Genomic DNA, 23,503 nt, shown 5'->3' on the forward strand with positions numbered 1-23,503 from the left:
TGCCAGAGCTGAGGGTGGGAAGGGGGCTGGAGGATGGTTCCTCGTTCAGCTTTAGGCAATCACTTCTTTCTCATCTTCAGGATGGCACCCCTTGGCATCTGTTGGTGCAGAGAACCCCCTACTTCCCCTGTTGCAGAGACCAAAACTCTAATCTTCTTCAGGGAGAGCAAAGGCATCGGGAAGGGGTCTAACCACTTCTGTCACAGTCACTTTGGGCTGCCAGACAAAATACCTTTATGGGCGGGGGGCTTACGCAACAGAAATTTATTTGCTCCCAGTTCTGGAGGCTGAAAGTCCCAGCTCAGGGTACCCACAGGGCCCTCTTCCTGGCTGTGGACAGCAGACTTCTCACTGTGTCCTCACATGGTGGAGAGGGAGAGGGATTGGGGGGGGGGCGGTGTGGAGAGAGAGATCTTCCTCTTCTTATAAGGCCACAATCCTATCAGATTAGGGCCCACCACTATGACCCCAATTAACCCTAATTACTCCCTTAAGCCCTATCTGCATATACAGCCACGATGAGGTTAAGGCTTCAACATAGGCATTCAGGGAGACGTGATTCAGTCCGTAGTAGCTTCCTAAGCATACTTTTGGCTAATCCTCCTGTTTCCAGCGTCTCCTGTGCCCCTCATTTCCATAGGTGCTGGTGCTGTCAGTCCTTGAATCTTTGGGGGGCTCTGTGGTAGCAGATGGGGTGCTTCTTGGTTGCCCCAGCCTTACTGGCTTCAGTGGCAGCTTGTTGGGGGCAGATGAGCCCATACCTGTCCTGTCCTGCTCCCCAGCCTGTGGTTCTGTGGACATCCTCTCCTTCCATCCCCTCTGCCCGTGGGCATGAGAAGCTTCAGCAGAACGTGCTTGGTCCACCGCCTTTCCCTAGAAGGCCACTGTTAGGTCTCCATTACAAGGGCGATTATGTTGCCAACAAAATATCTGTTGAAGAAATAAAGGAAACCTCACGTTTTTTGTGGCTGTCCATGCATCTCGTCCTTCTGACCCTTCCTCCCAGAAGACATGCTCTCCATCCTTCTGTCCAAGGAGACTCCCCCCACACACCACATCCTCTGGAAGCCTGTCCCAGCAGCCATCTCTTGCCTCCTTGAATTGTCACCAACTTCCCTTCCTCTGACTCTTCCCACCCTGACAAAGTACCCTTCCCCCCACCCTGGCCATGCTGCCCATGAGGGAGTCACACGGTCTCCCTGTGTGACTGCTTGATCCTGGCCACTTCTAGCCCTCTGGCCTTGTCACTACTCAGCTGTCCAGCCTCTGGGTCCCCAGTGGTATCCTCATTGCCCAAACCATGGCCTTCTCCCCATACCCACCTCACTTCCTGCACCGCCCCCCCCCCCCCCAACTCCCTTTCCCTTAGAAGACATCCTTCCTTGGTGTCCTCTGAATCAGCAGCCTGGTCTGGCCAGCCCATTCTTGACCCACCTGGGAGGCCGGTGCCCAGGGTCTTACCACTTCACCCAAAGGTACGCCGGGGGTCCATTAGATTGTTTTCATGTCCCCAGTGTCCCCTGGTCCAGTTTACACACCTTTTCCAATCAGCCTTCCTAAGGCACAGCCTAACTGTGTGGTGTCCAGGGACTTCTTCTTACCCACGGGCCAAGCCAACCCCGTAGTAGGGGCGCCCAGACCTTCCGCAGTGGGGCCTCCAGTTTGACCTCCTTGTCCCATGCTTGGCTTGAACAGAGCTGGGCGGCTCATCATTTCCCAGACATGCTAGCCTCTTCTTGGACAGCTTCCCCTTGTCCTCCCACTGTCTCATCTCCCAGGCTATCAGGGCTGGAGCTCTGGGCCCATCCACCCCTGGCTTGTCTCCATCTGCCCAGCCTCTGGGGATGCAGGGATGTCAGCTTTTATTACCCAGCTTCTTGGGTAAAGTCTTCCCTTCCTTCCCCCTCGGCTCTCAAATGTCTTCCTCAGCTTCAGAGATGGTCGTTGAGAACAGTACAATGAGGGTCTGGACTGGAAAGCACCAGTTTTAAACCTTGCCTCCACCACTCACCAGCCCTGTGACCTCAAGCGAGGCACCTGCCCCTCTGCTCCCAGGGGAGTTTCCCTATGTGTAAAACTGAGGCAGTACTACCCACCCTATAGACATGTAGCATGGGCTGGAGTTCATGCATGGGTGGCAGGTGGCACATTTCCCCAGTGAGCCTTGGTCCCCTCCTGTGTGTTTGGTGTGTTCCTGTGCATATGCTTCCTCCTGGACCATGAGACCCCCAGGGTTGGGCTGGTGCTTTATTCCCCCTCGTGTCCTCTGTTCCCAGCCCAGAGTGGTCACTCAGTGTGTGCAAAGGAGTGAGCCAATGGTCAGCACCCTGTCTGTGAGCAAGCCATGAGTGAGGAAGGAGCAGCAGTGTCTCACCACTGATCTCTCATCAGAAGACCCTTTAAACTTTTGCCTTAATCAGTGGGATAGCTGGAGTCTAAAGTCCAAAGGCAAACATTTTAGCAAGGCTTCCAGGACCCTGGGCTAATTACAAACAAGTGTTATGCGTCCAGCCCACAGAAATGTAAGAGCCTGTGATGGAAGTGGTGGGCAGGGACAAGGCAAACTTCAGAAGCAGGTCTTTTACTTGGCTTTCCAGATAAATACTCAGATTCCTGGCAACTTTATTTTTTGCAACTTTGAGGCCATGAGGCAGCTTAAGGTAGCGCTTTAAATATACTTGTGTGAATCTCAATAATTTTTCAAATATACAATATGGAGAGATTCTAAGTCTTTCCATGCTAGCTAGCACTGCCATATAATTTGTCTTCCAAACCAGAACACCCCAGGGCCACAGGGGGGCTCTGGCTGATCACCCAGGACACAGGCACAAATCTGGCTGCCCCGGCACTCTGGGATGGACAGCCGACCTGATATTGGTGTATTTACTCTGCGGTTAGTCGGTGGTATGCCAAAAGCTGCCATAAAACCTTGCAAATATTCCTGAAAATGACACTGTTGAGTGAAGACGTTGCAACGGGGATTTTGTTTGTAATCTATTGCAACACCTGCATGACTGTATGAATTATAGACAGTCACAATGTCAAGTTTCCTAAATCACACATAACTCTAGAAAGGGAAAGCCAATCGAACATTACTCCAAATTTTCCACTTCAATTCAGACGCTTCAAAACTTGTAGATCATTTTGATGAATCCAGATCATCAAGAACACTTTTGAGTGACGGGGCACCTGGGTGGCTCAGTCGGTCGAGCGCCCAACTTCGGCTCTGGTCATGATCTCACGGTTTGTGGGTTGGAGCCCCGCGTCAGGCTCTGTGCTGACAGCTCGGAGCCTGGAGCCTGCTTTGGATTCTGTGTCTCCCTCTCTCTCTGCCCCTCCCTCCCCCACTCTCTCTCTTTCTCTTTCTTTCAAAAATAAATTAAACACACACAAAAAAAGAACACTTTTGAGCAAATAACCTTCTGAGAGGAGACAAGCCATGGGCTTCTCGGATAGTAAGAAGTTTTCAAATCCATTGGACTATTAACAAGTCAAGTGTGGACGGCTCAGAAGTTCATGATTCTCCGGTGCCGACAGTCCTGTGATAGCGGAATGAGGCTGGAGAGAGGCCCCTGATAAGGCTGTGTGTGCTGTTTCCCAGCCAGTGCTTCTGACCCGCCCCAGCCCGTCCAGGACAGGATGTGCACAGGTAGTCAGGAGCCAGCTTCCCCGAGTTACAGCCGACTCACCTTTGTGTCTGCAAACGTGAGGACCAGGTTCCCGGGCGTGAGACCAAGGAGAACGCTATGAGGACTCCACATTGGCTGCTGGGGGGGCGGGGAGGTGTTGGGGGGCTGAGGCGTGGGGGCGGGGCAGGCGAACAGACACAAAGCCAAGAGCAGAAGCCCAGCTCCCATGGTGTCAATGGTCCAGTTTCTACAGAGTTTCAAAAGGCAGGTTGGTTTGGCACACGTGGACGTGTTGCCTGCCCTAAGCAGCGGAAGAGGCGGGGACTCTGGCAGGACTCTGAGGTTATTGTATCTCGTTCAGGAGAAAAGAGCCCAGTGGAGTGGAGCTTACAGACTGAGTGGAAGGACACTTGCCGCAGTGGGAACCACACAGGGGGAGCCTCAGGGACAGCCCACTAGGGAGGGTCTGGGGCAACGTGAGCTCACTGGGGCGGCAGATGCATGAGCAGGGGGGCCAGGGGCCTTGAAAGACTCTGAAAGCTGTCTGCATATTCTGCACTCTGCCTTGTGGGTTTCTTTTTCTCCCATAGGGAGAACAGTTGTAAAACTGGAGAGTGTAGAAGAAACATCCCCAGAGGAATTGCCAAGAGCCCAAAGATAGGTGAGAAATGGTGGGCACTCCTTAGTTACCGCGACCGCCTTCTCTGGGCCTTGACAAACCATCTCGAACCTCACCAGATGGGCATTGCAGAAAACTGGGAAGGGAAAAATGTCATAATTTTCCCCAACACGGAAGAAGTTGGCTTCTGGAAAATAACGGCTGATAAATGTGATGGGTTTAATATGGGTTCCGAGCAAACATTCTAACAGATCTTTGAAGACGTAGCATGTATGATCTTGGAAGGAGATGCGGTTCCTAAGAGCCAAACCAACTTTGTTCTCTCTTTTCGTGGCGTTACCAGACTGGATTTACAAAGCACTGGTAAAGATCCTTGACAAAACACTGTGCATACTCAAGAAAAATAGGCTGGGTGAACAACCAGTTGGGGCAATTGCATATTTAGTTGGACAAACATATTAGAGTATTGATAAATACAGCAACGGAGATGCGGCTGGTGAGGCATCTGGATGGGTGCACGGAGCCCCACCCCCTCCTGTGCTGCTAACGTGTCTGTTGATTACAAGGATGAACGAGGGCATTAAAGAGTTTGTTATGGCACACGCCCCATCGCCAGAAAGCTGATGCCTTAGATGCCAGATATCAGAGCTTAAAGATTTGGGTTGGCTAAGAGGATGGGTTGAAACCAACAAAATGACATTTAACAGTGTAAAGATAAATCCTGTCTTTAGATTTTTCTTTTTTTTTAATCGATTAGCTCAGTACAAGATGGAGAAGACCCAACAGCAGTTCATTTGAAAAGACTGATAGGTTTGTAATTGACCGGAAGTTCAACATGAACCAAGAGTATACATCCTGACTGCTCAAAAAAAAAAAAAGAAAAAAAATCAATACAAACTTCAGTTGCATTAATAGAATCATAACATCCAAGTTGTTAAAGGGAAAGGCCACACCGGTCGGTCTGCTGAGGTTATTGTATTCAGTTCTGGGTCCAGGATTCAGGAGAAAAGAGCCCGTTTGAGCGAGGTGGGCATCTATTCAGACAAGGGGTTGAGAGACTACATCACAGGATGGATGGGGGGTTTCAGTCTGGAGAATGCAAGAACTCTCTACAAAGCATTTGGAAGCTTATCGTGTGTTATGAGCAACCGATGTTGTCTAGCAGGTTCATTCATTCACTCATTCATTCACTCAGCATTCACTCAGCGCCAACTACTTTCAACATTATGTCCAGCATGACCAGTGTCTGGAGCATCTAATCTCCTGGGAGAGATGGATGGACACACACACACACACACGCACACCGGTTAAGGCAAGGCCAACTTAACATAAGGGATACAGTAAAGTACCAGCAGATGTTGGAAGTGTAGCAGACGGGATTATTCAGCCTCTAAGCTGGCGGGAGGGGAAGGCAAAGGCACACTGGGCTGGGGCATGGGCAGGGGTCCAGAGCAGTCAAGTGCATGGCATGACTGAGAGTCATGAACGTTAGCTGCCGATAGCATGGTGTGGCGGGAGCGTGTCAGAGGCCAAGGACAGCATTTGCTGCAGGAACACAGACACACTTGAAAGTCTGTGCCAAGATGCTTGCCCTTCATGGGGTAGAGGCCACAGAGAATGAAATGACATCGTTAACCCCTCTCTGGGCAAGTTAACCCTGGAGTCACAGAATGGAGCTGGGGAAACTGGGACACAGGCTGTTACTGCACGATTCCTGAGCAGACAGCCTACACCGGGACACCGGAGATTCAATCAACCGGACAAAAGTGCGGTCTATGAAAAATGCTTTGGGAAGGGCGATTCGGGATAAAAATAACCAACAATCTTTTCAATAATTCAAGCTCTTCCATTCTGAGGTGGCCGAGAGACCATTTGTCAGGGACGTTGTAGAAAAAGTACAGGCAGGTTGGAGACCGAAGAATTTAATGCTCTTTATTGATGCCAAGAATCTCTGATTACCTCTCATTTTATGGAGTGACAATCTTATCATAGAGTGTATTTTATATTTTGATATCAGTAGTGAATGGTGTCTTGAATCCATGGAAGAACCAACCCTTGACTTTGGGATTCTATATTATGTCAATTTGCCAGGGCGGCTGTAACCAAAGAGCATGCACTGGGGGGGTGGGGGGGGTGGGGGAGAGGGTCTTAAGCAGCAGAAATTGATCACTTCATTGGTCTGGAGGCTAGAAGGCCCAAATCAAGGGATTGTCAGGCTTGCCTCCTTCCGAGGGCCACAAGGGGAGGATCCGTCCCAGGCCTCCCTCCTTGGTTTCTGGACAACTGTCTTTTTCCTCTGTCCACTTTTCCTGTGTCCTATCCTTCTGTTTGTATATGGCCATCAGTCCTATTGGATTAGGGCCCGCCCTAATGACCTCAATTTTTAGAAAATGTTTATTGATTTATTTTGAGACAGAGAGGGAAAGTTAGAGAGCAAGCAAGGGAGGGGCAGAGAGAGGGAGACAGAGAATCCCAAGCAGGCTTCTCATTGTCACCCAGGAGCCCCACGAGGGGCTTGAACTCATAAACTGTGAGATCATGACCTGAGCTGAAATTAAGTGTCAGACGCTTAACCATCTGAGCCACCTTGGCACCCCCCTAATGACCTCAGTTTGACTTCATGACCTCTGTGAAGACCCTGCATCCAAATAAGGTCACACTCCGGGGTAGTAGAGGTTAGTCCTTCAACGTACGAATTTTGGGCTGACACAGTTTAACCCACAACACTAAGTGAAGGGCAACTTTTCTTTGCTCTTAGAATATCATCAGCCCCCCCCCCCACTTTTCAGTGCAGGGGTCAGCAGCAGTAAATACAATGATGCGGTCACACGGCCATCACGAACATCTATCTCTAGAACTTTCTGATCATTCCAAACTGAAACTCCGTTCCTGTTAAACACTAACTTCCCACCCCCCTCAGCCCCTGGCACCCCCAAGTCTACTTTCCGTCTCTATGAATTTGACTCCTCTAGGGACCTCATACAAGTGGAATCATGCAATATTTGTGCTTCTGTGTCTGGCTTATTTCACTCGGCATAAGGTCCTCAAGGTTCATCCGTGTTGTCGCAGGTGTCAGATTTTCCTTGCTTTTAAAAACTGAATAATATTCCATTGTACGTATATATCACATCTTGTTTATTCATTCGTCTGTGACAGACACTTGGGTTGTTTCCACATTTTGGCTGTTGTGACTGTTGCTGCTATGAACAGGGCTGTGCAAATATCTCTTCAAGACCCTGCTTTCAATTCCTCTAGGTACATGCCCACTAAAGTAGAATTTTCTACTTTATTCTTTGAAGTGCACATATGACTCTTTAAATCGAGTACACGGCCACACTGGCAGTTTGGAAAATACTGTGTTCTGTGGCTATATTCCCAGCCCCAAGCATGATACTGGATTAACTATTTTTGGAGAAATGCTGAATTAAACAATAGACACACGAGGCCTACGTTTCTGGGCAATTTCGTTTTTTATTACTTCTCTATGAATAAAGGCTACAGAGCTTCTATTTTCCTATCTGTTTTCCACACGTTGTACAATATGCTTCTATTAATGCCACGGAATGCTTTAGTCCTATTGTCCTTGAGAGTATACGTCGCTTATTACAATGACAACAGTTTCTGGTCTTGGGCCACCAAGTATTTCAAAATGACACAGAACAACAGACTGTTTAAGTGTTTGGGTGCAAAACCCATACATCATTAATTAAGTGCTCGGAGATCTTTCTTGGACTCTCCCCATGGATCTTTTTCTTAAGTTTTTTGTTTTTTTTTTTTATGTTTATTTTTGAGAGAGAGACAGAGCATGAGCAGGGGAGGGGCAGAGAGAGAGGGAGACACAGAAGCCCAGGCAGGCTCCAGGCTCTGAGCCGTCAGCACAGAACCCGACGCGGGGCTTGAACTCACAGACCGTGAGATCATGACCTGAGCCGGAGTTGGAAGCTCAATCGACTGAGCCACTCAGGCGCCGCCAAAACATAGCCGTTTCATATTCTAGGTTAAGAGCGTAATAACGATCTTTATCATCTCAAAAGCAAGTGGACTGAGCTCTTCTTAATTGTAATTTTGCTCTAGTGCAAGTAACATCTTCTCTGAAAATCTCCAGCTCAATTTTTCTCCTGCCCCACTTCTGAATTTTCTTTATTCTTCACTCTCCTTAGTTGTGGTCAAAGATCATTATCTTTTTTTTTTTTTTTAATTTTTTTTTTCAACGTTTATTTATTTTTGGGACAGAGAGAGACAGAGCATGAACAGGGGAGGGGCAGAGAGAGAGGGAGACACAGAATCGGAAGCAGGCTCCAGGCTCTGAGCCATCAGCCCAGAGCCCGACGCGGGGCTCGAACTCACGGACCGCGAGATCGTGACCTGGCTGAAGTCGAACGCTTAACCGATTGCGCCACCCAGGCGCCCCAAAGATCATTATCTTTAAAGTCGTAAATGAAGAATATTAACATTCTTCAGAAGAACCCTCTTTTAATCACTTATTTATAATTATCATTTCCTTTCCAAGTTTAAGAATGCCACGGTCAGCTTTTTATACCAAGTCTCTGCTGTATCCTAATATGTAAAACTGCAACGTGGAGTAAGGGTAGGGTTAGGATGGGATTCGAAGGCGGAAAGGTGGGAAACGGGAAGACAGACAAGGGTAAAGGTCAAGTCTTGTCCTCTAAAACCCCCTTCTCTACAGCACCTGCCTCTTTTTTTTCATGCACATATTTTATTGATTGCTTGATTTGATTTTTTATCATTAATTTTATGCTTTATTTATTTATTTTTTTAAATATGAAATTTATCGTCAAATTGGTTTCCATTATAGCACCTGCCTCTTGCAGTCTACCTGTGCTGCTCGGTGGCCGGGGTGGCTTTCTGTGACCCTGCTGCCTCCATTGCCCTCTGTATTTGGCCCGCATTTCCTTTTCCTGCCAAAATTCTCAAACACGCATCTACGTGTGCTCATCTTTTGATGACCGGCAGGCCCTGGCTCCTGTCCCCACTGGTCACCAAGACACTCCTGGCCACCCAGCAAGCTCTTTGCTACCAGATGGAGGCCTCATCCTCCATGATCCGTCCTGCAGAGAATTCTGTGAAAGCGCCCGCCTCTTTGCAACGCTCAGCGCTTACAGTTTCTTCATTTATTTTTTTCAGATGCTTGTGTTTTTTTTTTTAAATTAGATATAATCTATTGTCAAATTGGTTTCCATACAACACCCAGTGCTCATCCCAACAGGTGCCCTCCTCCATGCCCATCACCCACTTTCCCCTCTCCCCCGCCCCCCATCAGCCCTCAGTTCTCAGTATTTAAGAGTCTCTTATGGTTTGTCTCCCTCCCTCTCTGTAACTTTTATTTTTTTCCCCCCATTCCCCTCCCCCATGGTCTTCTGACAATGTCCCGTTAGGTTTCCCTGTTTCTCTTTCCTGATGCTCTTTTGGAATTTCTTTCTCTCCTAGTTACCCCTACCAGTAGTCTCTGCCCTGCTTCTGTTGACTTTCCATTCTCACCTTTAGAAAGTTCATTAACAACTTCTACCCAAGTCCCATTCGTTCGCTGGCAGGCCATCTCCAATCTTCATTTGCTCCAGGCATTTTGAGTGGGACGCTTGCTCTCTGTCTTGGCTTTCCCGCCTCTCCAGCTGTCTGCCCTACGGGCACATCCCTCTGGCCCATCCCTCTGGCCCACCCTCAGTCTCTCTTTCTTCCCTCTGGCCTGGCCTCACCCTGGGCCACTCCAGCTCCAGGCCCTGCTGTCCTGTCCACACACAGACTCATCTCTCTAATGCAGTCTTAGCAGCCACTGGCTTGTGTGCAAGCCTCCCACCCTCCTCCTGCCGGCTGTGTTCAGGCTCCTCCGCCGGCCCTCCGGGCCTCTCCCACCTGGCTCTCCCCCGCCTCTGTGCCATCTCATTTCCCACCTGTCTGCAATACAAGCCGTTCATTCCTATCAGACCAGCCCTTCGGCCCGTAGCAGACCCCGGATCACTCATGCTGTCTGTCCTTCCCATCGTCCTTCAAGCACTGGGACGGTCAAACCAGCAGTGCCCGCAGCCCTTCAGGGTCCCACACGTGTTTTTCCTGTGAACAATCCCTCTTGTCCCCCTGTGCTTGGTCTTCCTGACCAGGTCCGGGGTAAGGTCTTCAACCTCCCTTCTGCCCATGATGGCCAGTGATCTCTACTGCCAGTTGTCACTTGCAGGGACACTTGCAGGGACAGAGCCCCCGCCCTCACCACGCCCTCTGCTTCTGCCTCTGAACCCAGTGAGGCCCACACACCGCCCTGATGGAAACTTTTTACTCACTTCACCTAGTGTGTTCAACCCATACAGGCGAATACTAACAACTTGCAACCCTTCAGACATGTAAGTGAATTAGAACATGTAAGGGAATCACATGTGGTTATATCGTGTAAGTGAATTGTAACAATTGTGTGACAAGGAGCTCAAATGTTGGCAGTCTCTCCTGCGCCCCGGGGACCATCCAACGGAGACATCCTTCTCTCCTGCTTCCTCCTATGTTATTTACCAGCACCGGTACTTGACGCGGAGCGTGGTGGAACTCCAGTCATTAATGCAGTGTGGGTGTGTGAGTGTGTGTGTGTGTGTGTGTGTGTGTGTGTGTGTGCGCGCGCGCTGGGAAAGTTACACACTGGTGGGTCCGGGTGCCTCTCCTGCTATGGAACTTGTTCGGAACTCGCTGTCTTCCCGAGACGGAATGCACACGGCTCTCTGGGCTCCTGGAACCAGTTAACAAGTGTGTAATGTGACAAATCTGTACCGCAGGGGCCGATCAGAGGGGAAGGAGCAGAGCAGATGTTGTGGCTCCTTCCCAGGCCGCCCAGACTGTGCGGCCCCAGGTGCCCCGGCCTCCATTTGCAGCGGCAGGCCGCCTCTCTCCCCGGCCGCGAGCCGACGGCCGAGCGGAGTCACCACCCCGCGCTAATCCTCCCCGGAGGCCGGGCCTCGTGGCGGCGGAAAACGTGTGGGGAGAGGGGCGCGCCGCGGCCGGAGGACGCGGCCAAAAGCGGCGCCGCTGCGAGGGGGAAACGCGGCCGAAATGGGCTGGCACGCAGTCCATGTTTGGGCCTGGAGCTGCGGGCGGGCGCGGGGACGGGGCCTTTGGGGAGCGCGGGCCTCCGCGCCCGCAGTGAGGGTGGGGGGTGGGGAGGGGCTCCCCCCGGCCCGGCTCCCCGCCCCGCCGCTGCCTTTGTCCCCCACGCCCCCCCCCCCCACCCCTGCGTCCCGCCCTCCCGGGGACGCCGCGGTCCCGAGAGGCGGCGGGGTCCGGCCCCGGCGCCCCCGCAGGCCCCCAGCGCTCGGGCACCCGACCGCCCGGCCGCGTCCCCGGCCCCCGGCCCCGCCCCGCCGCCCCGCCGAGGCCGCCCCCTGGCGGGCAGCGCCGGCAGCGCCGGCGTCGGGCCCGCGCGGCGGCGACGGCGGCGGCGGCGGCGGCGGCAGCGGCGGCGGCGGGCCCGGGGTTGCCATGGTAACCGGCCGCGGCCGCCGCCACAGCAGGGCCGGCCCCAGCGCCAGCGCCGGCCGCGGCTCGGCTCGGCTCAGTGTGGGGGTGAGCGGCGGCGGCGCGGCCGGGCCGGGGGGGAGCGGGCGCGGCCCGGCGGCCTCAGCATGGAGGACGGCTTCTCGAGCTACAGCAGCCTGTACGACACGTCCTCGCTGCTCCAGTTCTGCAACGGTGAGGGGCGGCGGCCGGGAGGGCGGGGGCCGCGGGCGGCGGGGGCCGGGGCCGGCGCGGGGGCGAGGCCGGGGCCGGGAGGCCGCGCAAAGTTGCGGCGGAGGCGCGCGGTTCCCGCCGCCGCGGGCGCATTGTGCAGGCCCGCGGGCCGCGCCCGGCTCGCCCCCGCCGTCCGCGCCCCGCGCCCCGCGCCCCGGGCCCCGCGTCCGCGCCCGCGCCGGGCCCGCCAGGGCGCGCGGGCGGCGGCCGGGGGTGCCGGGGACCCGCGGAGCGCACGGGGCCGGGCGGCGCGTGGGGAGGCCGGGGCGGCCGCGGGCGCGGGGACGTGTTGCTCGGGGCCGCCCGGTTCGCGTCCGCCTGGGAGGGTCCGCGGGAGGAACTCGGAAAACAGACCGCCGAGTAGCACAGCACTCCCTGGGGAGGTGCGCGGTGCTCGTGGCGGCCGCAGCCTGCGAAGCCGGTCAGTTCTACTTTGGGGAAACCGCCGCCGTGCAACGCGGTGCACAGGAGCGGCGAACCTGGCTGGAAAGTGCTCGCACTGTTTTGTTTACGGGCTGGTAGATCTTGTTGCATTAAAAAAAAAAAAAAATTTTTTTTTACAGGAAGGAAACGGTAAATAACTACCAAATATGACATCTTTAAAAGAAAAATGTAATGTTCTCGTGCTTGAAAGGCTTTATTTAGTCTCACTAGCAGGGTTGAAAAAGATTTTCACACCACAGCATATTTTATGAGAACCCGACGTATGATAATTCATGCACAAAAGTTAACCAGTTTTTTTTTTTGACGTCGGATTTATTGCTTTATCAGAGGGTCCCAAAAGTTTGTCAACGAAGAAACAATGTGTGTTGTATAGAATTTGCGAATAATTTGGCATTCTAGGTGCTTTGACAACTGGAGCAATTTATTTTTGCCATTGTAATTGTGGTTTAGGGAAACTTTTCTAGCTCATCAACACCTGCCTGCAAATAGGAGGTATTAGCTGTAGCAATGAAGATCCCTGGGTGTGTTGATTCTTCGTCTTTAATGATAGTTTAATTCCTGGTGGAATCGATCTCTTTTTCGTGGAAGCGTTTTCCTGATCGTTTTAGCAGCCTATAATTTTCATGTTAATCACATGCAGGCCTTCATTAACTTAGTAACGCGCTCTTCAGTGGAATGAAAGTTTTGACTCTCCAGATGCAACAGCAGTTTCCCAGAGCAGAAGCCCTGTGTTTTCGGTCCTCAGGAGGTGTTGAAGGCAGATACAGTGTATCTGATGCTCTGCCAGCCCCTGGAATCCCTCACAGTTTGCAGTCGTGGGTCTGATTTTGCTCTCCCATAGGTTGAATAGAGTTCTCGGCAAAATTTTGAATAGTTTCCTTAAATGACCTACAATCAATCCTATTTGAATTACTATTTTTTAAGTAATGTTTATTTATTTTTGAGAGCGAGAGAGAGAGAGAGAGGGAGGGGCAGAGACAGAGGGAGGACACAGAACTTGAAGCAGGCTCCGGGTTTCCCTTGTCAGCACAGCGCCCGATGTGGGGCTCGAACCCACGACCGTCAGACACATAACCGACTGAGCCATCCAGGTGCCTCTTGAATTGCTATTTTTGATGTGAACGTAGTACAGCTTCCTACATGTTTTCGATAAAAATCCTTTTATGTTAGTTGTGAAAAGCATGTGGCTGAAAATTACATTAAGTGAATTTCAGGCAGGAAGGGTTTTGAAACATTAATATGTGGGCATATATGCTGACAGTTTGATTTAGGTTATGAAAACGAGCCTAGATATTTTTATTTGAGCAGTTGTTTGGGGGCCTGGTCATATGTTCCTAAATAGCAGCTCAGTTGTAAAGTTGACCTACACATCTATTCATGAGTGTTTTGGTTTTCTGCCTTTTTTTTTTTTTTTTTTTCTGTTAATTGCTCGTTTAGCAGTATTGATAAAGTATTTTACTGGAAATGATGTCTAGAAGCAAGTAAAGGCCAGCTCTTGTATGTTGCATGGGTAATAGTTTAAGAAAAAATCACATTAAAATAGCCAAACTCCAACAGTAAGGTCATTTCATCACACAAGTGAATGAATCATAACTGTTGAATTTCTTTCCTCAGACAGTTCATAGCTCTGTTTTTATTATGTTTTGGTTACCATATGAATAAACTTTACGGCACGAGTAGTTTATGGGGGCAGAAATGGACGTTAACGGATGATGTCTTAAGCAACAGATGTTTTGCTGTGCAATTCTTCACTTTAAGAGGCTTCCATTAAGTGAAAATATAAATGAATACAATTCAGTTAATGACTATGATGATTCGATTAAAACACTGGATCGTAGCAACACTGTTTCCCCAAGAACTAAATTAAACATGTGGGTATTTCATTAGCTGCCTTGAAAAAACAGATTTTTTTTTTTCTTTTTAAATTAGAGATTTACACGACAATGGCCAGGCCACAACAGTGTCATAGATGAACTCCTCTGTTTTCGTATGTTGCTGAAGCTTCCAGCTTTTGATGGTGACAGGAGCTGAAAAGTCATAGTTCCGTATTAGCTTCAGAAAATCCAGGCCATCCCTCTTCGTTGGGGGACGGTCACAGTTCGCATCCTCCTGGCAAGATAAATATATAGACGAGCGGGAAAAGAAAGCTTTGTTCGAATGAATGAAATTTCCGTCTTCCCCTGATCTGTTTTTCCTTGCTGTGTCCCCTAATTTGCAGCGGATACTACGTGTAAAGCCAGGCGATGTGTAGCTCATTCTCTTCTTTCAGATATTGGTACCCTGACGTTAGGAGAAAACTTGGGCAGCGTTTTTTTTGTGTGTGTTTTTGTTTCTCTCTCTCTCTCTCTTTTTTTCTCCCAAGTACTTAGAACTCTTGTCAAACGAGCTAGAAACCGCAGACTTCTTTTACTGCTCCGGGAAAAACCTCACCCGTTGAAAAGTGAAGAAAAGTTATCATTGATAAGCCAGTTTAGGATTTGGGAAATACTTAACCGTTCTCTACTCCCTGGTTTCTCCAAAGCCTCCCGTTGAGGTGAGTGGTGTTACCGCCCTCTCTGGCACAGGAGGAAACTGAGGCTCAAAGAGATTTGGTGACTTTATGAAGCCACACGACTCGAAAGGCTTGGTTCTGAATCTTTTTTTGTTTCACTAGCAGCTTTACTGAGATATGACTGACGTACCTTTGAAACTATACAATGAAGTGCCTTTTCACGTAGTCACAGAATTGTGCCCGCTTCACCGGTATCTAATTCTAGAACATGTTCATCAGCCCAGAAAGAAACCCCCTTGTCACTTGTCCCCCCCCTTGCCTGAGACCCTGATGACCAGTAATCTGCTTACTGTCTCTGTTGATTCTGAATGTTCTAATGTAAACGAATCATCCCGACATTCGACCTTTTGTGTCGGGCTTCTCTCACTAAGCATCGTGTTTTAAGGTTTGTCCAAGCTGGTAGCATTTGTCAGTTCTTTGTTCCTTTTTATGGCTGAATAACATTCCATTTTATGGATGTACCGCATTTTGGGGATCCATTGTCCAGCTGATGGGGTTTGGGGCTGTTTCCACTTTCTGTCTATTACAGAGAATGATGCGCTGAACGTTCGTATACAGGTGTTTGTGTAGACCTGTGTTTTGACTTCTCTGGAGCAGATGCCCAGAAGCGGAACTGCTGGGTCGTATGGGAGCTCTGGCTTTAATATTTTTAAGGAACCAATCTGAATCTTTTGACGTCGAAACTGTCTACCTCTTTTTACATTGTACCTTGCGGATGAGAGAGGAGCTGAACTGGAGGAAAGAGGGAAGTGGGAGCAAAGAATAAAATGTTGCTATTTCATTGAGTCACTTTGGATACTTTCCATCAGTTGGGGCTCACCAGGAAGCATTGTGCACACCCTTGCTGAGAGGCCATGGGTTGGAAGATCTCAGCCTTTGAGGGGACCTAACAGGTTACTTCATCTTGTGGTTGACCTTCTTAAGCCTTTGACCTGCTTCTTCAAAGCACAGCTCACCCAGGAACCCAAATGGAAAGCAGATGAACACAGAGCTGCTTCCGCCGAGGTGGCACGAGTACAGCACCCTGGCCCTCCTCGCCTGCCCTCTACCCTTACCCTGGTCCGGTGCCCCCCTCCCTCCAGGGCTTGAAATCTTGGTTGGATGGGAGGATGCTTCAGAAGGTATATAGCTACTGTTTGAGCCGTTCCAAGGGACTGGAAACTCCTCTCTCTCCATGCAGTCCATTCCTTCTTTGGACAGTTCAGGCTGCCGGTTCCTATGTACGCTCAAAATTTGGCCCAAGTTCTGCATCTTGGATCCACAGAGAATAGGTTTAATCTCTTTTCCATACACTAGGTTGTCACATGTTTGAAAACAATTGTGGCTGCTCTTTCTGAAGTCTTCTTCTAGCTAAACATTACCATCGGAAAAAAATATGCCTCATAAGATACAATTTTAATCATTTTGGATTGCCTGATCTACACGTGTTTCCTTTTGTCTGTATGTCTTTTAAAATTGGACATAACTGAATGTGGTATTCTAGACATGGTTTTTAAGCAGAGCGGAATAGAGTAGGATACTTCACCTCCCTTATTCTAAAGTTTATACTTCTTGTAATGCAGCCTAAGATAATAGCTCTTTTGCTTTGTACTTCTTACTGATCTTCACCTAAAATTCTTGTCTGTTTTATATGTGTGATGGGTAAGCTCTTTCTTTTCTTGCTTTTACCTTTCCTTTTTGAGGGTGAGTTTCCTCTAGCACGCAGAGCCCTATCAAGTTACAACACCGTTGTAATCTGGGGTGTGATGCTGTAAATAATCCTGGTGCTCAAAAAAGATATTTCAGCGTTATCATAATATGGAAGTTGGTCATTGCCTTAAAGGGTTATGATTCTGGATAGTAGCCTTGTCTCTGTCTTCCCTTGGAAGGTGTCATGAGAGACCATCAAATTCCTTCTAAAGCCGGCACATAGTTTAACTACCGGTTCCCTGATCTTCTTCTCCTACAAGTGTTACTTTTTTTTTTTTTTTTTTTAAGTTTATTTATTTTGAGAGAGAGAGAGAGCGAGCGCAAGGAGGGGAGGGGCAGCAAGAGAGGGAGAGTCCCAAGCAGGCTCTGCACTGTCAGCACAGAGTCCAGTGTGAGGCTGGAACTCGGGAAACTGAGGTTACGACCTGAGCCGAAATCAAGAGTCGAATGTTCAACCGACTGAGCCACCCAGGCACCCCCGGTGTTACTTTTTAATAACCGTGGCGGGTCAAGTCAATGGTACCTGCTACTTCCAGTCGTGTTGTGAAATCACCATTATTAGTCTTTTGAGCTACTGCTGTTTATATTTTCTAGTTTTGAAACAGAAAATCTTTTTAATTTCTAAGGATTTATATTTTGAAAATTAAGAATAATTTGTTTAAAATCTTGAACATCTTTAAAAAAAATTTTTTTAATGTTTATTTTTGAGACAGAACAAACGGGGGAGGGAGGGGCAGAGAAAGAGGGAGACAGAGAATCCCAAGCAGGCCCTGCAGTTGTCAGCGCTGAGCCTGATGTGGGGCTCGAACCCACGAATCATGAGATCATGACGTGAGCCACAACCGTGTCAGACGCTTAACCGACTGAGCCACCCAAGCGCCCCAAGAATTTCTTATTGGTACATTTGGTTCTCCACCCGGCAAGGAATTTATTTTATAGCCAAACCACAAGCATTTATGACATTATAAACAAACCCAAGCGTTTTGGTTTCACAAAACTATGCTTAAAAAGTAACTGTTAGTTGGTTATTGCTAATTTCTGAGATAGTGTGAGCCTTTTTATATAGTCTCTTAAAAAATAAACACTTTATGGGCGCCTGGGTGGCGCAGTCGGTTAAGCATCCGACTTCAGCCAGGTCACGATCTTGCGGTCTGTGAGTTCGAGCCCTGCGTCGGGCTCTGGGCTGATGGCTCAGAGCCTGGAGCCTGCTTCCGATTCTGTGTCTCCCTCTCTCTCTGCCCCTCCCCCGTTCATGCTCTGTCTCTCTCTCCCAAAAATAAATAAACGTTGAAAAAAAAAATTAAAAAAAAAAAAATAAACACTTTAGTTGGGTGGAAGGTAGATAAGGAAAGAGGAGTAACATCTTTGTTGATAGTGTTGTAATCAGGTCAGGCCGTAAAACTAGTAACGTGAAAAACTTAATCACAGCGGCATTAAAAACCGTACATTAAAGCGTTGATTTTATTAGTAAGGGCTTAAAATCGATGGTATTTGGTCCTACTTATAAAAATCTCTTTCAGGAAAAAAATCTTTAAGCTGATTTTGAGAGAGAGCACGTGCTCGCACGCATGTGAGTGGGGGAGGGCCAGAGAGCAAAAATCCCAAGCAGGCCCCACACTGTCAGCACAGAGCCTGACACTGGGCTTGAACCCACGAACCTCGAGATCGCGACCTAAGCCGAAGTCAAGAGCCAGGTGCTTAACTGAGCCACCCAGGCGCCCCGTTTTTGGAAAAAAATATTTCTTATTCATCTTTAAAGTCCTAGCTTACTAATAGGGGGTTTCTTGTATTAGCAAAATGTTTTAAACGCCAGCAGAAACATAGGTAATCAAAAAAAGTGTGCTGTAACCTCGCAATGCCATGGAACTGTCAGTCCAGCATCCTGCCCCCGGAAGCTTCATGCTTTTCTCACTAGATGTTTGACACGTAGATTTAATACTCTGCTGGAAGCAGCAAGTGGGCTTGAATGCAGTCCAGGACTGGGGGTGTCCTGGGATGCACACAGCAGCAAGTGCACATCCTCTTTGGTTTACTTTAAAGAAATGGCTCTTGGGGCGCCTGGGTGGCGCAGTCGGTTGAGCGTCCGACTTCAGCCAGGTCACGATCTCGCGGTCCGTGAGTTCGAGCCCCACGTCAGGCTCTGGGTTGATGGCTCAGAGCCTGGAGCCTGTTTCCGATTCTGTGTCTCCCTCTCTCTCTGACCCTCCCCTGTTCATGCTCTGTCTCTCTCTGTCCCAAAAATAAATAAACATTGAAAAAAAAAATTAAAAAAAAAAAAAAAAAAAGAAATGGCTCTTTGCAAGAGTTTCTCTTTCTTTAAAGAACTAATTTCTAAAAGAAGAGTTAGGGAGACATACTTCCAATTTTGTTTCCTCTAAAGCTGTGTCCTTGTTGGAAAATACTCCTGGTGTGGAAAGCCACCTTTTTGCAGAATACTTAGTTGTGTCTTAAATTGCAATATTTATTCTGCCAGCTGTCTGGAAAAGAACTGAACTCTCCGGGCTTAATAAACGACCCTCGATTTCCCTAATAATCATCCTGGACTTCTCTCTCCCCCATTCTCCAGTCTCATTCGGCGTCGTGGATTCTGCTGATCATCCATCCATCCCCGCTGCTCCGTTCAGAAGCTCGTCGTTCTCAGCTGGGTTTTTGTTTGTGTTTTTGAATGGCAGCCCCAAGGGGGTGCCTGGGTGGCTCGGTTGGTGAAGCATCTGACTTCGGCTCAGGTCATGATCTCGCGGTCTGTGAGTTTGAGCCCCACATCAGGCTCTGCAATATCAGCGTGGAGCCCACTTCGGACCCCCCCCCCCCACTCTCTCTCTGTGTCTCTCTCTGCCCCTTCCTGCTGGTTCTCTCCCTCTCTCTCTTTCTCTCTCAAAAATAAATAGATTAGAAAAAAATGGCAGCCCCAAACTTGTCTTTCTGCCAGTCTCAGCCCCCTTCAAGGTGTTCCAAGGATGCACATTGTCAACGTGTTGCTCATCGGGAGCTAGACATTCAGTGCTGCCTTCACAGTGAGTTACTTAATGACCCCAGGGATAGAAGGTGCTGGGAAGTCTAAGGAACCTCGTAGAGGGTTGCAGGGCCTTGGACTCGGGGCATGAGTATTGGCGTCTCCTAAGGAAGGCCTGTGTGAGTTCTTCTTTCCAGGATGAGTGGAAGTCAGACACTGCAAGGGGGTGGGGGGAGTGGGCAGGGTGGGGGGGAGAAGAGCCCTCCAGACCAGGGCGAGGGATTAGGAAGTGGAGAGTGGAAGGTCCTTTTGGAAACTGAAAGGTCTCCTACGGGGAAAGAAAAAGGAGCAGAGTGGCTTGAGATGAAGGAGGGAGGGTCCAGTGGGGCTTCTCGGCCACACTGAGGGGTTTGATCTTCTTCTGAGGAGCAGAGAGAACGTGGCAGAGAATTTTGAGGCTAGGGAGTGACGTGGTCAGAGCCTCAGGGAGTTTTGAAAGGGGGCTCTCCCTGCAATGTGGAGGGTAGGCTAGAAGCAGAGGGGGAGGGGGCCGGAGTCCACTGCGTGAAGCCAGGGGATTGTGGTGCTGATTTCCACTCGAGGGGCACTTAGGGCCACCTCACCAGGACGTGCATCATCGGGGTCAGGGAGAAGAGGGAGCCAGGGATGACACCGAGACTCTGGCTCATCTGAGCGCCATTTGCAGAGCTAGAAGGAGCTAGAAGGATGGGCAGGCAGATGATGGTGCGGCTTGCGGGTGTGAGGGACTGTGGGCCATACAGGCTGAAGGGCTGCGTGGGTTGTGAGCTGTGGGCTCTGGGGCGCGGAGCTGGGGAGGCGTCCGGAATAGGGATACAAAATTTGAGAGCCATCAGTACATAGCAGCTGAAACCACGGTAGAGATGAGCTCACCTAGGGAAGAATTTGACACTTGGAATGCTCTTTCTGGAAGGCAGACCTGATCACAACAGCCTCCTGATTGAAAGTCTTTGGTGCCCCCCTCCCTCCCCGGGCACCCAAGGCCCTTAGTGGGGGCTGCTGGCTGAGCCAGCTCCTTCTGCCCCCCCACCTGCCTGAGTCTGGTGAGGCCTTTCCCCGGTGGCCACGTGGTAATCTAGTCCATAAATCTCTGTTACCACGATTATCCCAGAGGCCCGTCACTGTGGCTTATTTTCACGTGTCATTAGGCTGTCACCACCTTCTGGGCAGAGTCTCCTGGTGATCATCTCGGTAGCTGTGTTTCAGCAATGCCCTCCTGGTCCCTAATGGCTCTCCTGGTCAACGCTGGTTAAGTGGGATCAGGGACCACCGTCCTGGCCCCATCGCACCTCCTCAGACACACACACGGGCAAAGTGTCTCACGTGTAACAGGTGTACCCTAAATCGTGGTTGGAGAAAGCTGTCGGGCCACTTCTCTGTTTGCTTGAAATAAAGTCTGTGTTTATGTGTTCTTTATCGCATGTGTTTATAGATGACCACGTGGCCACCGGGGAAAGGCCTCACCAGACTCAGGCAGGTGGGGGGGCGGAAGGAGCTGGCTCAGCCAGCAGCCCCCCTAAAGGCCTTGGGTAACTGGGGAGGGAGGGGGGCACCAAAGACTTTCAATTAAGAGGCTGTGATGCAGTGTGGGTGTATGACATCGTGTGACATCCAACTCTTCCCCTCATCAAAGGACAAGCGGACTGAGGCATTCAGAAGACAAGACATTTCAGGCGAGGGACCTTATCGGCAAAAGGCCAGACACGCCACTGGCCCGGTGGCGTCCCACTCGTCTGCACAAACATCACAGAATGCCGCTAGCTGGACGCCGGCTCTTGAATCCACAAGGAGAAACATTTGTCAAAAGCCCTTTGCGGTGCAGCGGGCTCCAAACGCATTATTTTCAGCCAAAGTAATTGACACAACGAGGTAGTTCTTGGCACAACCAGCATTTTTTAACATTACACGCGATTTGGCTCTTAAATCAGCCCCCCCCCTCCCCAAAGTTGTTTTATGTAACGAGAATTTCACCATTCCTGGAAAAATACGCTCCAGTCGAGAAACCATCGGGTGGACTTCGGACTTGCTTCTGCTAGAGCATCCTTCCGCATCTTAGCCGGAGTTACGGTGCCATCAACAGCTGCAGATCCTAGGAGGCGAACTGAGGGAGGAGCCTTCGTCCGCTGGGGAGTCACTCGCGGTGCTTAACCGTTCCGGGCGTAAGCCGTGCAGACTGCTCCTCGGGGACCTCGTGGGAGCTCTAATACACATAATCATTTGTTAGTGCGGCTCCACCAAATTAGTCCTTTAGAAAGTAATTAAGCAGGACTGCCCACACACCAGTGCTCCCGAAGACTAAGATCTGGCTCTGTGTGTGATAGCTCTGCTTGAAACGGGCTTTTGCTGAGTCGCTGTAATTTAATTAGATACAAATATGTGTTCGTACCGCATCTTGTACATAATTATAACGCTCTCACCACACGCTTGTCGTTCCCAGACCGGACCTTGTGCTCTGGGAGGTGGGGCCGGGGCCCCTGCGTCTCTGGCTGCCCGTGTAGGCCCCGCTGTCCTGTGTAGACCGTGGGGGGAGGGGAAGGGAAGCTCTCGGCAGGCAGCAACAGGCGGTTCGGGCCTGAGCGCTTTGCAAGTGCCCCCTTTATCCTCGCCGTACCCCTTTGACGTGGTGCCCGTGATGATCCCCGTTTTGACAGGCCAGGCAGCAGAGGCCCCGAAGTTTGGGTGACTTTCTCAAGGTCCCCCCCAGGGGCACCCGGGTGGCTCAGTTGGTTAAGCGACTGATTCTTGATTTTGGACCAGGTCATGATGTCACAGTTTGTGAGTTCGAGTCCTGCATCAGGCTCTGCACTGCCGGTGAAGAACCCGCTGGGGATTCTCTCTCTTCCTCTCTCTGCCCCTTTCCTTCTCCTGCTTGTGCACTCTCTCTCTCGCTCTCAAAATAAATAAACTTAATAATAATTTTAAAAAAAGGTCCCCCGGCTGACACTTTTCAGAGCTGGGATTTGAACCCAGGCACTCAACACAGCATTGCCGAGTGCCCAGTTACACTTGATGCATAGTGATGGGAACCATCATGGACACAGAGGGGGCTTAGGAGATGGGTTCATTGTGGGCCTTGCATGCCACGTACTGGCTCAGACCTGCGTGCCCTTCCCTGGCTCGTGGCGGGGTCTCCGGGCATGTTTCTTTGTCTTCACCCCCGTTTCCCTTCCCATCGCCCCACTTCACTTTCTGAGACAGAAATCCCATTTATCTCTGATTTTCTCAAAGTCCCACGGAAGTTCCCCCATAGCTTGGAGGACAGGCCCAAATCTGGAACCGCCTCCCACCTGTCTCCCTGGCCCCCGGGGGCCGCCTCCTCCCCCTCCCCCCCCCCCCCCCCCAGCACCCTTGGATTCTGAAAAAGTCCAAAGGTGCTTGACATGCCTCCTCACAGGCTGCGGCCCTGCCTTCCACGACCTTCTTCACCCGACTGCTCCTCACGGCCTTTAGAACCCAGCTCCCTGCCCGGGGAGGCCTGCCCAGCTCAGAGCTGCTTGAGGCCAGTTCACGTGGTGCCCCCGGGCCTCCGGTCTGAGTCTCGGTGCACTCCAGACCAGTAGCTTCTTTTTTAGAGGTTGCTGTTACACATTCGGCACAATCCACTGACACGAGGGCCCACACCGCGGGCCTTGACCCAAGAGTGGGTCATTTCAGGCTGGTAACTGCCTACTTAGGAAGTTTTAACCGTCTCCCTGAGTAGCCCCTGCAGCTGCGTCCAGTCTGTGTGTGAACAGCTCTGTTACTTTCAGGCGCTCCCCAGCACCCTTATCCTGTCATTATTTCCGTCCTTTTCCCGGAACCGCTTTTAAGAACTTGTAATCGTGGTAAAATACACATGGCGTCAAGTGCCTCCGCCT

At 50.4% G+C, this 23,503-nt stretch overlaps 1 protein-coding gene across 6 annotated transcripts in view; it reads left to right on the forward strand.

The window, feature by feature from the left end:
* The window catches only part of EML1 (EMAP like 1), a 186,884-nt gene that overhangs the window by 44,435 nt on the left and 118,946 nt on the right, over positions 1–23,503 (forward strand). The window contains exon 1 of one of the 6 annotated variants that reach the window (XM_045452055.1): positions 10,868–10,992. The exons of 2 other annotated variants lie outside the window; for them this stretch is intronic. Coding sequence is in view for 2 of the 4 variants with exons in the window: in XM_045452056.1 (XP_045308012.1) it covers positions 11,865–11,931 (67 nt within the window). In the remaining 2 variants the exon portion in view is untranslated. Of the gene's footprint in view, positions 1–10,867; positions 10,993–11,746; positions 11,932–13,915; positions 14,948–23,503 lie in introns of those variants that run through there. 3 more of the 6 variants (XM_045452056.1, XM_045452059.1, XM_045452061.1) reach the window with 3 other exon arrangements.

Source organism: Leopardus geoffroyi, chromosome B3 (assembly GCF_018350155.1).
Source record: "Leopardus geoffroyi isolate Oge1 chromosome B3, O.geoffroyi_Oge1_pat1.0, whole genome shotgun sequence".
NCBI lineage: Eukaryota > Metazoa > Chordata > Mammalia > Carnivora > Felidae > Leopardus > Leopardus geoffroyi.